We start from the raw sequence: 16,776 nt of genomic DNA, 5'->3' as shown, positions 1-16,776 counted from the left end.
GGCAAAATCCAACATTATGTCATTGCTGTTTGACTCAAAAGCTTACAAACCTCACTGTAATAGCACACATGTGGATGTTTAGGCCTCTCTGAAGTCAAATCCATTTGAACTGTGAACACTGGGTCTAGAGCAGGGATATCAAACTCAATTGATGGGCCACATACAACCCACTGTGATCTAAAGTGGGCCAGACCAGTCTTAGTGTAAAAAAGTTTAACTACCACTTGAACCCTGAGATATTTTAATATAAGAAGAAGAGCAATTTCAACAATACAGGGGGTGAGAGAGTCTGTGGTGGAAAAGGCATGTCTGCCGCATTTACATACATGCCTTTTTTCTTCCTTTAAAAAGAAAAGCCCAAAGGCAACACCGGGGGAATAGCAGGGCTCATCCCTCCCTCGTCTTGCACTGTCTCTCTGTCCATCAGCTGTGTTATCCTCTCACGGTGCCTGCTTTCACTTTTTGCAGCCTGTCACCATCTAGTAAAAGAGATCTTTATCATTCCAGAGAGGCTTGCAGTTCGCCACCACCGGCTCTCAGGTACACTTTACCCCCATTGGGTTTAAGTCACCTGAGGCAAATATAGAAAAAGCAGCTCAAGGTTACACTAATGCCTTACATGTCTTCTTATCCCCACATCTACAGATGATGGCGTCGAGGGCAAGAGGGAGGCAGGTGGCCAGGCGCAGGACTCCAAGGAATACTGTGCCTCAGATAAGGACATTGTGGAGGTGGTGAGGACAGAGTATGTGTACACTCGGCCTCCGCCCTGGTCGGATGTGCTGCCCACAATCCACATCATCACCCCCACATATAGCCGGCCCGTTCAGAAAGCTGAGCTGACACGGCTAGCAAACACCTTCCTCCATGTCCCCAACCTGCACTGGATCTTGGTGGAGGATTCCCAAAGGAGAACGCCTCTTGTCACACGACTCCTCCGAGAAACGGGACTAAACTACACCCATCTCAATGTAGAGACACCCAGGAACTATAAGCTGCGAGGTGACACTCGGGATCCCAGAATTCCAAGAGGGACTATGCAGCGGAATCTGGCCTTGCGGTGGTTGAGGGAGACGTTCAACGCCAACAACAGCCAGCCGGGAATCGTCTACTTTGCTGATGATGATAACACATACAGCCTGGAGCTGTTTGAGGAGGTCAGTGGCTGAATTGTAATAAACATAACAAAGTTGAGGACACATTCACGTTGTTTGTGGGCAGGAATCAGAAAGCGTACAGCCCACACCCCCAGTATGAACACGAAGAGAACTTATAGTTTGAAAACTAAGCAGAAACGCCAATCCAGCTTTAACTGTGTCCAAACTGCTGGTTGTCTCTGTGTACTCTGGCTTCCACCCACAGTCCAAACACATATACAGTGGAACCCCGACTTACGAAATTAATTCATTCTCGAGGATCTTTCATAAGTCGAAATTTTTCGCAAGCCGAAGCACCCATCGCGCCTTTTGAGTGAACAATAGGCTATAGGCTAATTGCTAACTGCAACAACAATACGTCGTTTAAGTGGAACAGCGAAATGCAAGTAGAAAAGCCAAAGGGGTTGTCACATGATTCGGAAGGCATTGTGGGCATTGTAGGCATTCTGGGCTCAGCCAATCAGAGCCAGCGGTTTTCATATACCGGGCATTTTGTCCTAACACGGGCAGAAATATTGCCGCTAAGTGCCTTCGTAACTGGAATTTTTCGGTAAATGGGGTATTCGTAAGTTGGGGTTCCACCGTAGTTAGTTCATGAATCTGAACTGTCCAAGAGTGTGAATGATTGCCTGTCTCTCTGTTTTTACTCCGAGACAGATTGGTCACCTGTCCAGGGTGTATCCCTGCCTCTCTCCATGAGATAGGCTTCATGATAACTCCATGAAGCTAACTGAGTAATTGTTCTTAAAAATATCAGTGCAAGTACATTTGCAGATGTAGGTTTTTGTTCAAACATACACTATGCATGTACTCAGATCAAAATGTGATATCATTTTAAAATCGTCCCTAATATTCATGTTTGGTGGGGCAGTCGCAGCACTTTCACCAACTTGGCAAATATGCTGCCAGCTCTTATCTAGTTATAAAAAAAAATCTGTTACTCTCAAGCTCCATTAATCTTTCAGATGCTCCACTTGAGTTTCTGAAACACTAACCACGTGCAGAGTTGATGATGGGTATTTCTGGGGGAATAAGAAAGGCCTTAAAGCTCAGAAGCCATTCAGCTATCAGAGGAATGACTGGAATTCTTAACAATGTATTAAAATCATTTTATGCACTGCATTAAAAATAACGGATTGCACCTTTAAATAGTTATGTGAGCAATATATTGTGTCTGTGCTTTTTGGCATACAATGTGTATTCTTTAGAGAAAAAGGACACTGGACATTTTTAAGTTCTATATAAAATAATTCTTGATATACTGCATGGAGTGCCATATATTATCTATCTGTGTTGTTATATACTCACCGTTACAGGAGAAGTGGTGAGGCGTGGGCGGATTTGAACCATAAATTCTTAGTTGAAGTACTTTAAACTCTTAACAAGCACAGTTGGTATCTGAAGCCAGTTGGGAGAAGTTTGGGCATGTAATTAGTACATCTCAGGCCATCCATCTTGACATCAGTTGAATTACCTGAGCGGACACGGTCTAGGTTCTCCGAGTATGTGCCTCAAGTCTTGTTAGTAGTGCCGACAGGAGCCGTAGTAAATGGAGCGCTGGTATTGACGGGGCCTGTCATTACCTTTCACTGGGAATCAGCCAAAGCGCTTGGTCTCGCTCAAAGGCTCTCCATCACCTCCAATGGGCCTATTTATGGTCCAGAGTAATGGCCCCAAGGGGCACGGAGAGAGTCATGGAGAGGGAAAGGCAACACAGAAAAGAATAAACAAAAAAAAGAGGTGACAGTAAGATAGACAGGGCATGGAGAGTTGGCTATTACTGCAGTAAAGATGGCAAATGTTATTAAACAGGGACTCAACAGGTAGACACATGGGTGACCCCTTCACCATGAAAAAAATCGAAAAAAGCAGTGAATCATTTGCATTTACTAATTGGCAGCGCAATACTGCAATACACAAGTTGTACTTTGAAATGTTCTCCTGTCTTTTGCAAACTAATATTGTTAATGTCACTGAGATTTAGACTAACTAGACACTTTATTAGATACACATTGCTGGTGCTGGGTTACACCTCGTTTTGCCCTAATTGTTTGTGGCATAGATTCAATACTGGAAGCTTCCTCTGAGATTTTGTCATTTTCAACTGCACATCCACTTTTCGATGATCCATGCTTTCACCGGGCAATGTTTTTCCAATCTTCTAATGAGATGCAAATGAGGAGACTTCACTGCTGGACCAGACGGAGTGAGTCCCCTTGTCCTCAAGACCTGTGCCCCCCAGCTGTGTGGAGTCTTTCATAAACTGTTTATGCTGAGTCTGAGTCTGCAGAGGGTCCCGGTGATGTGGAAGACATCATGCCTCGTCCCTGTACCAAAGACGCCTCGTCCCAGTGGCCCCCAGGATTACAGGCCCGTGGCACTGACCTCCCACATCATGAAGACCCTGGAAAGGCTCATCCTGGACCAGCTGCGACCCATAGTAAGACCACATCTGGATCCCCTTCAGTTCGCTTATCAGCCTCGTCTCGGAACAGAGGACGCCATCATCTACCTGCTCAATCGTGTCTACACCCATCTGGACCAGCCGGCGAGCACTGTGAGGGTCATGTTTTTTGACTTTTCCAGTGCTTTCAACACCATCAGGCCGACCCTCCTGGGTGATAAGTTAGCAGCGATGCAGGTGGATGCTTCTCTGGTGTCCTGGATTGTTGATTACCTGACAGGAAGACCACAATATGTACGTCTCCCACAGTGTGTGTCTGACAAGGTGATCAGCAACACAGGGGCACCACAGGGGACTGTCCTCTCCCCCTTCCTCTTCACCCTCTACACCACAGACTTCAGCCACTGCACAGAGACCTGCCATCTTCAGAAGTTTTCTGATGACTCTGCGGTGGTTGGATGCATCAGCAGGGATGATGAGACAGAGTACCGGGCTGTGGTCGACTCCTTTGTCACGTGGTGTGAGCAGAATCATCTGCAGCTCAACGTGGCAAAGACCAAGGAACTGATCGTGGACTTCAGGAAGACCAGGAAACACTTGACCCCTGTTTCAATCCAGGGGGTCAGTGTTGACATTGTGGAGGACTATAAATACCTTGGAGTACACATTGACAATAAACTGGACTGGGCTAAAAACACCACAGCACTTTACAGGAAGGGCCAGAGTCGTCTCTATTTTTTGAGGCGACTGAGGTCCTTCAACATCTGCCAGAAAATGCTGAGGATTTTCTATGAGTCTGTTGTGGCCAGTGCGATCCTCTATGCTGTTGCATGCTGGGGGAGCAGGCTGAGGGTCGCAGATGCCAACAGACTTAATAAACTGATCCGTAAGGCCAGCAATGTTGTGGGGATGGAGCTGGACTCCCTCAAGGTGGTGTCGGAGAGGCGGATGCTGTCCAAGATAAAGACAATGTTGGATAACACCTCCCACCCACTCCATGACATGTTGGTCAGTCACAGGAGCTCGTTCAGTGAGAGACTGAGATTACCGAAAAGCACCACTGAACGACACAGGAAATCATTCCTGCCTGTGGCCATCTCCCTGTACAACGCATCCACTTAACACACTGTTTGCTGCTACAACTACACATGTTTCTTTTCCAAATATTTATTTATAAGTGACTTATGTATGTATGTATGTATATATATGTATATATTGTACTATTCTTAGTTAGCGTATTGTCTGTCTTGTCTTAATGTTGGTTTAAAATGGAGCACTGTAACAAAAAATAATTTCCCCCAGGGATCAATAAAGTATTCTGATTCTGATTCTGATTCTAATCTTCTATTGTTCAACTGTAGTGAGACCATATGACCTGTGACACTCGGTGTGGTCTTATGCTGCTAATAACTGTTTGCTTGAAGGTTTTGATGTGTTGTGCATTCAGAAATGCTTTTCTGCACACCTGGATTGCGTGGTATCTGGTATATGTGGTATGGTATGTAAGTGGATATTTGAGTTAATGTTGTCTTCCTATCAGCTTGAAACAGTCTGGCTATTTTTCTCTGACCTTTGGCATCAACGAGACATTTTCAACTGCATCACACTGGTGTATTTTCTATTCTATGGACCATTTGCACTTTTGGAAAAGTTTGGAAAAATCCCAGCAGAACAACAGTTTGTAAAATACCCCAACCAACCTGTCTGTCACCAACAACTATGCCACCTTAATAGTCACTTAAATCACCTTTCTTCCCCATTCTGATGCTCAGTTTGGTCTACATGCCTACATGTACTGAGTTGCTACTGTGTAATTGGATGATTAGACCTTTTAGTCTACATTTAAATGCGGTGTTTCAAATATTAGTCAAACATACAAAAACAAGACACTAACCCAAAAAGCAGCAAGCATCCAAAAAGACAAGACATCACAAAAGACTACATCACAGATGACTGCCAAAAACGCTTGCATGCAGTTCTTTTAAAGCAGCAGGGAAAATGAATATCAACAAGCAGCAGCAATTCACCTCAGCAAGCTCAGACTGACACAGACACAGTACACTTCAGACACAATGCTCTGTGGCAGCAGGGTAAAGTCATTGTCATCAGCTGCTATAGAGGACACTGCCATTACTGCCACCGACACATAGCCGCTATCTGAATTCAATCTCAGTCTTTCATTCCAGCAGCAGTTACTTTGGCAGACTTTGGTGCATACAGACTGTTATTAAGAGCCTAGTTTTTAGGTCAAGGCTTAATGAAAACTTTATGAAAAATTCATGTACCACAGTAAAGACCTACATACAGTATATTATTGAGGCCTCATGAGATGTGCTTTATTCCCAAACTCCAAAAAAAGAGAAACCTATTTACTGTTTATCATGCTATTGTTAAGACTACTCCAATTTAGCTGTCAGGCAGGCTGTCGGCCACTTAAATCCAAGAGAAAGGAGCAAACCAGCAGTTTAACAGAGCTGGATGATATTGACAAAAATATAGCATCCAGACACATCAGTCTTATCATTATATTTGACTACTGGGGATTTGAAAAATGCATTTATTCTCACAACAAACAAATAATAAAGACATACTAAAAAAATCTCTACGTTAGCATTTGAAGATCAGATAGAATGGTTGCTTATGCAAGCCAATGTGTCTCTTTGATTTTCTTTATTGTTGGTTGTGTAATTTGAATCCTATAATGAGGATAGATTTTCTAATGAAATGAACAGGATTCCAAAACCCAACCATGTACTATGTAGATTTAAGTATGCACATTTCTATTGTTTGGATCAAAGAGAGAAACAAAAAACAAAAGAACTTAATCCACAGGCACTACCAGCTGCAGCAGTGGATGACCCTTCTGTTTCTGTTATCTTCTCTGCACCCTTAAGGATTGATTAATGCATCTGGATGCTTGCCTTCTTTTCTCTGCTAGAGTTTGGAGCTCTTGTTTTTTTTTTTTTCCCCTGCTGTCAACAATTCTGCATTCAAACACGAAGCTTAAATGCACACATTGGCATCCAGTCACAAACTAAAACATCACTGAAGAGAAAAAAGAAAAGAAAAGCTGTATAGATACATCAGATTCACCAGAATGAGGCGGGGTGGGGGTGACTTGGGGGTGGGGAGGGGGACTTGGTTGCATTTTCATTTGCTTGGCTGCCGGCTAAAGAGGGATTTGTGCTACTTTACTCCAGCTGATATTCCCAACAGAAGCAGCAGGCGTTCTCATTTTCACATGGTCTGTGTAGATGGGGAAAGTGACAAACCTCTTCACGCTGCCTGTAAAGAGCCTGATTCATTGCTTGTTTCCTATTGTTTTGAGTTATACTGTTAGGAAAGGGACGCAGGCAGGTATTTTTTGGGCAAGATGATGGATAACTTTACTTGTGGCCGGACTGTAAAAGTGTGAAAAAAACAAGCAAAAGTTGAGACTATCTTCAGGACAAAACAGCAGCTTTTAAGACTCAAACTCAGATGTTTATTAAGGAACAGCCTATTCTCACTCCTAAATCTTCACCCTGACCAGCTGATTAAATATAAAACGTGATAATGGTGCGCAGTAGGCGAAAAAACACCCTTTGCAGCTGCAACAAGCTTCCTCAACTGCTTCCGAAGCACTTCCTGATCTACAATAGTGACATCAGCTCGCTACATTTAACAACAGTTTCATGGCATCTGTTTCCATTATGGTCTACCTGACAACTCTGTGTGTTCGAGTGTGATATCAAAAGGTCCAGCGCAGGCATTGTTGTGAGATGATGTTGGGAGTGAACCCACCCCCTAAGCAGGAAAAGAAAAAAAATGAGCATGAAAATCCCTTCCATGCGTGAGTGAAGCCTCAAAGTTAAGATTCATTTATTAAGTGTAAACCGTGAAAGAATCAAGCAACAATTTGGTGACCGGAAACTACCAAATTTCTAAATGTTGTTTTCCCAACAAAACCCTGTTGATAAAAAGGCAGGATAATGTCATTTAATCTCAGCTTTGAGGCGAAGCCCATTAAGCGTAGCAAAGAATGCAACTCTCTGATACACAACAAGCTACAAAAATATACAGCCCCTCCCTATAAATTATCACTATCATATACGCACATGCATGTAAGCTTTTAATTTACAGAGCTCATTAAGATAGTACAGACAGCTCAAGCTTATCTGGGTGAGTCGAACAGTCATTTCCCCCGAAGCTCAAATCCAATCATTCCCATAAGCCCCCGGGCTGCTTCATGCTGTTCAAACCACTTCTCTCTGGTCACCCAAGCTCTTCGCGCAGCAGCCCATCAGATCACACACCAACCTAACGCAGCAACTCATGCACACTGCGATATTTGCATGTGATTTGCACAAACCCAAATTGGAAGCTTGTTCCTCAGGAGACGAGCCTGAGAGCTGAAGGCTCTACTTCCCATTCCACTTTTGACAACTATAGGAGCCACAAGCACGTCTGCACCCTGTATAAGAGTGAAGTGCTCTGTCGGGGTAATAATGCACTATATAACGTCATTAAGATATGATGGGCTTGGTCCTTATGTGGAGACATATTTCATGTTCTGTTCTGACGGGGAGCATATGGTTATGGATATTGCCTCCATGTGTTCTCCTATCATCTATGCACGGAGGCGCTCTCTCTTACAGACACACACACACACCTTTATTTTAAATTTGGCCTTCCTATGGAGAGGCACCGGCATCATTATTTCTGCTGCATTGAGTTTGATTAAATGACTTTGCTGTTTCTAAACCTTCCTCTTCCCTCATTATAAAAATGTACCTTTTATGGCTGCAGCAGCTCTTTCTAGAATAGCGAAGACTCGCTGAGCAGCAGACAAAGAAGAGGGCGGCAAAATCGTTTGATGCTGGAAGATTAAAGGACGGGGGGGGTTAAAGAAAAAAAGAAGAAGAAGAAGAAAATGGTGGCTCTGCGCCTTAAAGAATTTCCTCAGTCATCCAGCTACCAGGGCCACTTGCTCTAATGGCTCTGCTACTTCAAGCCCTCTTGGCACTGCCCCGCGCTTACTCGCTTTAGATGCCTAATTATCTCATTGTAGGGCAGCTGTTGAACAGTGTGTGTGATCTGCCTTCATCTGACAGCATGTCAGCTTCGCAGGCCACAATAGCTTGGTCAATATTCTTTCAGAATGAATAGCAGCAGCAGCTCTAAAAAGCTTCTGTCCGTGCTCTGCTGTAAAGCCAGCAGCTGATGCTCAAATACTGTTTCGCTGTCATGTATGGTTTTTCAGTTGACTAATTTGCTGTCTTCCCTTGTCTGTTTCTTCCCCCCTCTCTCCTCTCGCTAGATGAGATCGACTCGGAAGGTTTCTGTGTGGCCTGTGGCTTTTGTGGGTGGCTTGAGGTACGAATCCCCCAAGGTCAATGCAGCCGGTAAGGTCTACGGCTGGAAGACGGTGTTTGACCCCCATCGGCCCTTTGCCATCGACATGGCTGGCTTTGCCATCAACCTGAGGCTCATCCTCTTCAAGCCACAGGCGTATTTTAAGCTTCGCGGGGTGAAGGGAGGTTACCAGGAGAGCAGCTTGCTCCGGGAGCTTGTCACACTCAACGACCTGGAGCCGAAAGCAGCCAATTGCACTAAGGTAATTTCCTTGATTTTTGGGGTTAGTTTTTCACATGTTTACTGATGTTAAGCAGCTTGCCTTGAGCGGTTTGTATTTCAGGGATTTGCTTCACTGTTTGCTTCAAACAGTGAAGGCTCTCTGTCTTGTAGAATTAAAATCCTACAAGACAGAGAGCCTTAAACACCACTCTTTTTTTTTTCCATGTAAAGGGTCACAAGCTTTACAGGCTCGGAACCACATGATTTGAAATGTTGTGGAATAATGGTGTAACATAAAAAGCGAAATGGAAAAAACTCATGTAAAGGACCACAAACCTGTTATGATGTAAATGTACTTATCACAACTTACCAGAGCATTATAAAATAACGACACTAACGCTAAGCTGGCTTCATACTCCGTTTCTGATTCTAATGGGGACAGCAGTACAAAATATATTTGGTATCCAATTTTCAAGACTATAAAGTATCATGTGGCAGGGCGTGGTCTGTAGCGCCGCTGCTGGGAGGCTAACACACCGAAGCTGCCTCAGCTCATCACGCCTCCCCTGCATTTAAGTCTGTACTGGGTTTTGAGTTGTTGTTGGTGTGTGTGTGTGTGTGTGTGTGTGTGTGTGTGTGTGCGCGCGCGGCTGGAGCTGAAAAGCTGCAGCCAAGGAATGTTACTGAGAACAGTAACCGAGAATAAAAGTGTAACAAAGTGAACCATGTGGTCAGGTCTGCCGTGCATCGTTTGCATACCAATCATGCAGTATTGTGCTTCCAAGGAGCTTCACATAGTGGGGGTTTTTCACTTTTTTGTAGCTATTGGTCAAGTGGTCATCACCAATAGTTCCCCAGGACTTCTGAACACTTTTAAAAGTTTTTCTTTTTTGTTTTGTTTTTTGTTCATTTTCAATCCTAATGATTTTCTTCAAGATTCAAGATTCTTTATTTGTCACATGCATAGTTATACGAGTACAACACACAGTGAAATGTAGCCTGACACACTCCTCAACTGTGCAAAAAGAGAGAACATATACAGGAGGACATTATGTGCAGTAAGTAGCATTATGTGCAGCAAGTAAGTGAATTATGTACATTAAGTGAATTACATAAATAAGACAGTCTGGAAACTTTAAATTGAAAATATGAAAAATGTACATTGTGCGGGTGGGTGTTAAAGTGTCTAGTGCTGTAGTGAGGCTCAGAAGAGTCAGGCTGGGATGTGTTAAGAATAAGTCCTGTCTCAGTCACTTATGGATGCTTATGGATGCTTGTGGATGCTGGGGGGGTGGGGGGTGGTCCTCAGTTGTCGAAGGTGGTAAAGGCGCTGCCTAGCCTTGTTTTGGACTGGACCAGGTTTATGCCATTTGTGTGTTTGCTTGACTTCTATAGATTCAATACATTTTTTATATATATTGCTAACTCACAAAAACGATTACTGCAAGGCACTTTATATTGTAAGGTAAAGATGCTAATTATTATGGAGAAGATCCCAACAATCAGACAACCCCTATGTGAAAGCCATTGGTGACAGCAGGGAGGAAAAACTCCCTTTTAGCAGCGTCCAGGAGAACCAGGCTGAGGGGAGAAGGGAGGGAGGAAGGAGAGAAGACACACTGTGGAAGAGAGACAAATTTTAATAATATTTAATGATTAAATGCAAAGCGGTGTATAAACACAGACTGAAAAGAGGTGAGTGAAGAAACACTCATCAGTGCATCACGGGAATCCCCGCTCCATAGAACCATTATGCCTGTGCATAACCCGCCTTGACAAGTTTATATGTTTTTAAGTGCTGAATCATCCCACGACATGAATTTCACCAATCATTTAGACTAAGAAGAAAGAGCGGAAAGAAATCCACAATATGTTTTCTCGCAGCGTTAAAATCAAGCCCCCTGCTGAGCACCACGGTCGGCAACAAAGAGAATTATTATTAGTTTTCACAAGTTATGTAATAGTCATTTTTTTTCCCTCTCTTTTAAAAATAAAAGCATTAGCAATGAGAGTGTGACTTTCTATAAATAATCGAGATCGTCAGAGAAGCTGTTCGTAACAACAAAACACAGAAAGTCTCCTTCATAAGAGAGGTCTTATTAATTATTAAAGAAAAAGTTTGACATTTTAGTGCACATGCTTACTTATTTATGACATTTTAGAGCTGCTGTTTCTTTCCTTCCAGCCTTTGAGCTAAAGATAAGCCAACTGGCTCCTGGCTTTTGGATTTAGAATAAACAAACTTAATTGACTGAGCCCTCACCCCCAGTCCTCTCTCTGGGGAAAAGAAAAAAAATCCTAGTCCTCTTTGAGAGTCAGAAGGTGATGTATTTCATGAAAAAACTTGATGGTTTTCTAATGGTCAGAGTGTCTATAAGTTTAAGGCTCTTGCAAAAAAGTTGGAAATCATTGATTATATTTCCCAGGCTGCCCTCGTGCTCTCTTGCACATCCACACACACACTTGAGTCAGTAGCTTGAGGCTAACAGCAGCAGCAGCAACACAATTTTTTCTCAGTACCCGTTCCACCATTCCTGCTTATGGCCAGTGGTTTGGGTCACTTCACTCTCTCAGGGCAATGGGGAGTCAGCCAGAGGGCTTGAGCTAGCCAATATCCACACCACAACCACCCCCACACACGCGCACAAATAGACGCACACACACAAATACAGATACATGTAGAGAGAGCGAAAGAAGAGAAAGGAAGGGCCAGTTTTCTCCCCTGTTTTTCTCTGCCATTCAGAGGGCCAAATGAAAAGAGGGGATTCAGAGGAGGGCCGAGAGAACGGAATTGGAGTCGATGGAGAAGCGAGGACGTCGGGGTGTCACGCTGATTACAGATGAGTGCAGGGACGGACTGAAGGGCGGGAGCGAAAGGGTTAGGGGGAGACAAAAAAAGATGGAAAATCGTGCTCAGGCATCTCTCTTCCTCATAATCTACCACTTCAGATGTAGGTTTGATAATTAACCCCCCCTGCGCACACATACAGACACACACACACCTGAGCAAAGTGGGAGTGGACTCCTGGCGTATCTCACACGAGCCCAATGCATAATTCATGACCAGCGCTGCGGCAAGATGAAAGGAGGAAGGGTTCCAGCACAGTGGAGAGGAGAGGAGGGGGGAGAACATGAGCTTGACACTTACAGTTTCTTCTCTCTCCCTGTTTTTCTTTTGCCGTCCTTTTCCTGGATGTTTGTATGCTCTCTGTGGGCCAAAACCAAGCCAGTGTAAAGGCTCGATAGCAACAATAGTACACCCGGAGGAAGTGTGCAAAGAGCTGCACCACAAAAGCAAAGGAGCTTACACAAACTGTGGTGTGAAAACATTTTTTAAAACTAGGCTGTCATTCGGTGGTAGCCATTAACCCCATGGCAAGGAGAGAACTCTTTTACACAAGCTAAACTCAGAGGGCTTCATCATATTTGTAAGATAAAGCACTCCTGTGGTCTCCTGTCACTCCCTTCTAATGCAGGGTTCACACTCAAGTAGCTCTTTGCACATAGGTGGGGGGGCTGGAGCTATAAGGGAAATTGAATGTTTTTGAAGAAGATGAGGCGGAGTGGGAGCTGACCGGGGAGCAGACTGAATGGGTGCATTAAGGGAGCGGCATGTCACTAATGTTCCTGCTTGTTTATCTCCATGCTGTTTTTTTTCTCACCAGATACTCGTTTGGCACACGAGAACAGAGAAACCCGTCCTTGTAAACGAGGGAAAAAAGGGATTCACAGACCCCAATGTGGAGATCTGACTGCGTTCCCGCCACAGTAAGTCTGCGCTTACTGAGCCAAGAGTTGTTACTGAGCTCAACCTTTTGTTCACTGGCAAGCTTCATTTACAAATAAGGTGAATTTAGGAGGTTAGCATCACCTGATCTCGCCTGGTTAGCCTGTAAAAGGAGCATTTATCATTAATGTTTCCTGATACGCCATTCAGTCATTTTCAGTGCCCCTCTATTAAAGTCCAATTAGCTGCTGTCCATTATTAAATGTCGCCAAGGAAATAAACAGGTTTACTGAGATTAAATTAAACCTTGGTGATCTTTTTTCAACCCGTCTTAATCCTTTCCATTGCAGGTGGCTGGCCTCTGAGCTGAGAAGGGAGAAAACGGCTAAGCTTCTCGATAAGTGCTCACATCTTAATCACGAGGAAAAGGAAAAAAAGGAGGTGGGGGGCATTTAAAGAGGGACTTAATCCTCTTGACTCAATCTGACATTTTTTGTTTAAAAAAATATGGACCAAAACAGTACATAATGTATTGTATTAAAGCACAGATTATAGCAAAAAGGCAGCAGATATTTGTCAGGTCTGCCACCGATGTGCAGAGGAGACAACAGCAAAGGAAGCCTCGCAGGATTGGTGGGGTGGCAGGGGGGGCGGTGGTGAACAATGGCCCGCTGAGGACAGCCTAACAAAAGAGACAGCACAATACGAAGAAGGAAAAAAAAGCATACAGACAGCGGATTCAGCCAAACAAGTGTTTTAAGAAATATCCACCTCAAATTTAAAAGAACAAAAAAAGAGGAAATAAAAGACAAATGGGGCTGGATCTGCACATCGTATCCCCCCCTGAGAAATTCCTCATGGATTTAAGGACACGGCCCACATCATCCGCCTGGATAAAAAAACAACACACAAGAAAAAAACACCACTCCGAGGAGAAAGACGCCTGATGTGGATTTTTCCTTTTTGAGCGAACGCAAACATAGACAGGGAAGGAAACTTCTTCATTTCGGTTTGCTTTAAGTTCATTTAACTGGTTTAGGCGTTTCACATGCACTTGACTTGCTAGTTCAATACTACTGACTCTTGCCTACATTTACTCTGTCCATTTTATAGTCATCCATCATAACTCGTACACTTGAAGACAGACTGCTGTTGCACACGTACCCCTCTGTGCTTCGAAGCTGAACTGTACAAGTAAGCATCAGAAACCTAACACTCTCCCTAGCACTTAAAAACACACAAATGTTCCTCTGTGACGACATGTATAAATACTAATTGAATATGAGAAGAGTCAGAGGAGGGGTTTGACAGATGCATTGTAATTACTGTATTTCTATGTAAAGAAGAAGAAGAAAGAGTCCCTTTCCCTGGTAAATTCCTTAGAACGACACACAACAAGGCACAGGTTCACAATGGGTTCAACACATGGAAAGAGTAATAGCACATCAGCATCATTAACGTGGCAGATTCACAACCGCTGCCCTGACACCCCCCTCCAAATCTACCCTTGACTTCATCTGCTGTAACTTTGTGAGTTTTTTGCAATGCAGAAAAACTCAATGATTTAATATTTCCCTTTATCTGTGCACAAGCACACGCACATCTGCCCCGGACCTCATAAGTCTGCTGTGTATAGCCCCCCCCAAAAAAAGAAGGATGAAGCGGCATCAGAGCCTACACAGTTGGTTTTCACAAAGCCTGTCACTTCCTGTTAGCGCTAAAGAACCCCCCCCCCAACCCCAAAACATAGAGAATTATTATTATTAGTTATGGCCTCCACATATGAAATCAAATATTAAACCCAAGCCTAAAGTAACAGTGGGCTACAAGAAGAAAAGCACAATGAAAATCAGTGTTATTTTTGCTAAAGATCTGGCAGTGAGGTGATGTGTGTTAGCATCCATGGATGTCAAGAAATGGAGTCTCTGCTCCTCTGAACATTAGACATCAGTAGGTACGACGCTGCGCTGCTGAAAGTTATTCTGCATCTCGTATAATAGAGTCTCTCCTCTGCTTGATAAATCATCCATCTTAGACACAGCGGTGGCTCTCTTATCTGACGCTGGCCAGCAGAAGTAGCTGGAGATAATTCAAGAAAGAACTGAGCCTCTGTGCTGTTGCTAGATTATCTATGTCCTCCCCCCACCTCCTAAAAAGAAAAAAAGAAAAACGAAACAAAACACCCAGACCATCCTCCATAACCCAGCACACACAGCCAACTCAAAACACCCTACTGCCCCCATGAACACGTACAAGCCGCAGAACCCGTGTTATTGCAGATTTCACTTTGGATGCGATAAGATACACACGCAGACAAAGGCTGTTTGGTATCTCTAAAATAACACAGGCCGTTTCCACTGACTGCATGATATTACACCGCAGCCACGGAGAGATCGCTATCCTCCCATTATTTATTCAAAATCAAATTTAATATATTTATTTATATATTTATTTCAAGCTTGGATGTGCAATTCAGTCATGCCAGGGTTTTGCCCTTTAATCTGTATTTTCCAGTAAACAGCATGCACACATACACTACACTGTACACAGGGACGATTACACAGATCAATAACAGGTTGAAGGTGCCAGGAGGACCGTAGCACTGCTGCTGGCTGAGCTCTACTTGAGATGTGTTAAAAGTCAATGACAGAATCCATCTGAAAAGTTTGCTTTTTACGAGTGAAACAAAATGTTCCAAATGCTGCGTTTGTGCAGGCGAACAAATGCGATGTGGGGTACAGACGAGGCAGTGGTGAGTTCAGAACAATGATGCTGCGATGTCAGGACAGTTTAAATCAGGGGTGTCAAATATAAGGCCCAGGGACCAGAATTGACCTGCAAAGACTCCAGTCTGGAAAATGTGAATGACTGTATAGATTTTCATAGGTTTTGTGGCTTTTCCTGTTAATGAAGACCCCCCCCCCCCCCCCCCCATTTGTAGTATGCTAAAGTTATTAAGTAATAAATAAACAATTCATTGACAGAAATTTCCCATTTTCTCAGTATCTACTATATAAATTTGTCATTTAATAAAATATGTTTTGAATTAAAACTTTATATTTTATAATTACAGGCCAGTCTGGGCAATGAATTGTCAGAACTTTTCCAGTAATTATTAATATTTAGCATGTCATTTCACTGCTCCAGCCCATTTAAGATCAAAGTAGCTTCTTTGCGGCCCACGATGTGAAATGAATTTGACATCCCTGGTTTAAAAAGGCTTCAACGTCAGAGTGATGCTGTTTCAACTTTGCCCTTCATCTGATCCCAGCTGATGACGCATCAAGCAGTATGTGATACAGCATTAGTCTGTTATAAAGTAACCGTCCTGCAATGTGCAGCAACATCAACACTGAAAGTCATTTAAAGAACATAACCCCTCTGAGGGCGTTTAAAAGGCACAATACACTTTACACACACGCATGCACACACACAGACACAAAGTCCTCCCTTTTCATCATCTCCACCGTCATCTTTCAGCCTCATGCGATTCACATTTTATGCATGTGACTCTTAAGGTTGTTTATTTGCCACAGCAATTCTGTCTCAGAGAAAGATGTTAGTTGAATCCAGATAAATAAATCACTGAGAACAACCTCACCTGGCTCTGTGTATTGTGTCCAGTGGATGCCTCTGTACTGTCTGTTGTACTGCATGTAATTTCCCCCTCAGAGTGAAGACGTTTAGGGCTCAAAGTCTGGATAAAAGTTTTGCTTTCATGCTATTGTTGTTGTAACCAGTGCATTTTTTGTGCTACTATATAAAATGGTTTTTGCCAAACTTTATGTCTACATACATCTTGCTTGTGTTTCCAGCTGTTTGTAAATCCATTGATTAGATCAAGTGTTGGACTTAATGCATCAGGTTACCTAGTTCAAATGAAGATTGAGACATTTTTCATAGTGCACATTTGAGGTATATGTTTTTTTATT

At 43.3% G+C, this 16,776-nt stretch overlaps 1 protein-coding gene across 3 annotated transcripts in view; it reads left to right on the top strand.

Annotated features, from left to right (window-relative positions):
• LOC146653896 (galactosylgalactosylxylosylprotein 3-beta-glucuronosyltransferase 1) overlaps positions 1-16,537 on the top strand; it is a 94,837-nt gene extending 78,300 nt beyond the window's left edge. For 2 of the 3 annotated variants that reach the window (XM_085380204.1, XM_085380203.1), the window contains exons 5-9: positions 469-540; positions 646-1,157; positions 8,861-9,157; positions 12,783-12,885; positions 13,195-16,537. In XM_085380204.1, the coding sequence (XP_085236330.1) occupies positions 469-540; positions 646-1,157; positions 8,861-9,157; positions 12,783-12,869 (968 nt within the window). In that variant the 3' untranslated portion in view covers positions 12,870-12,885; positions 13,195-16,537. The remainder of the gene's footprint in view (positions 1-468; positions 541-645; positions 1,158-8,860; positions 9,158-12,782; positions 12,886-13,194) is intronic. The other variant, XM_085380205.1, reaches the window with a different exon arrangement.
• Positions 16,538-16,776: the final 239 nt, after the last annotated feature.

The sequence above is a fragment of the Rhamphochromis longiceps genome, linkage group LG14 (assembly GCF_057381845.1).
Source record: "Rhamphochromis longiceps isolate RC_006_pf linkage group LG14, R_longiceps_female_GT1.1, whole genome shotgun sequence".
NCBI lineage: Eukaryota > Metazoa > Chordata > Actinopteri > Cichliformes > Cichlidae > Rhamphochromis > Rhamphochromis longiceps.
This window is presented reverse-complemented; position numbering and strand designations above follow the sequence as displayed.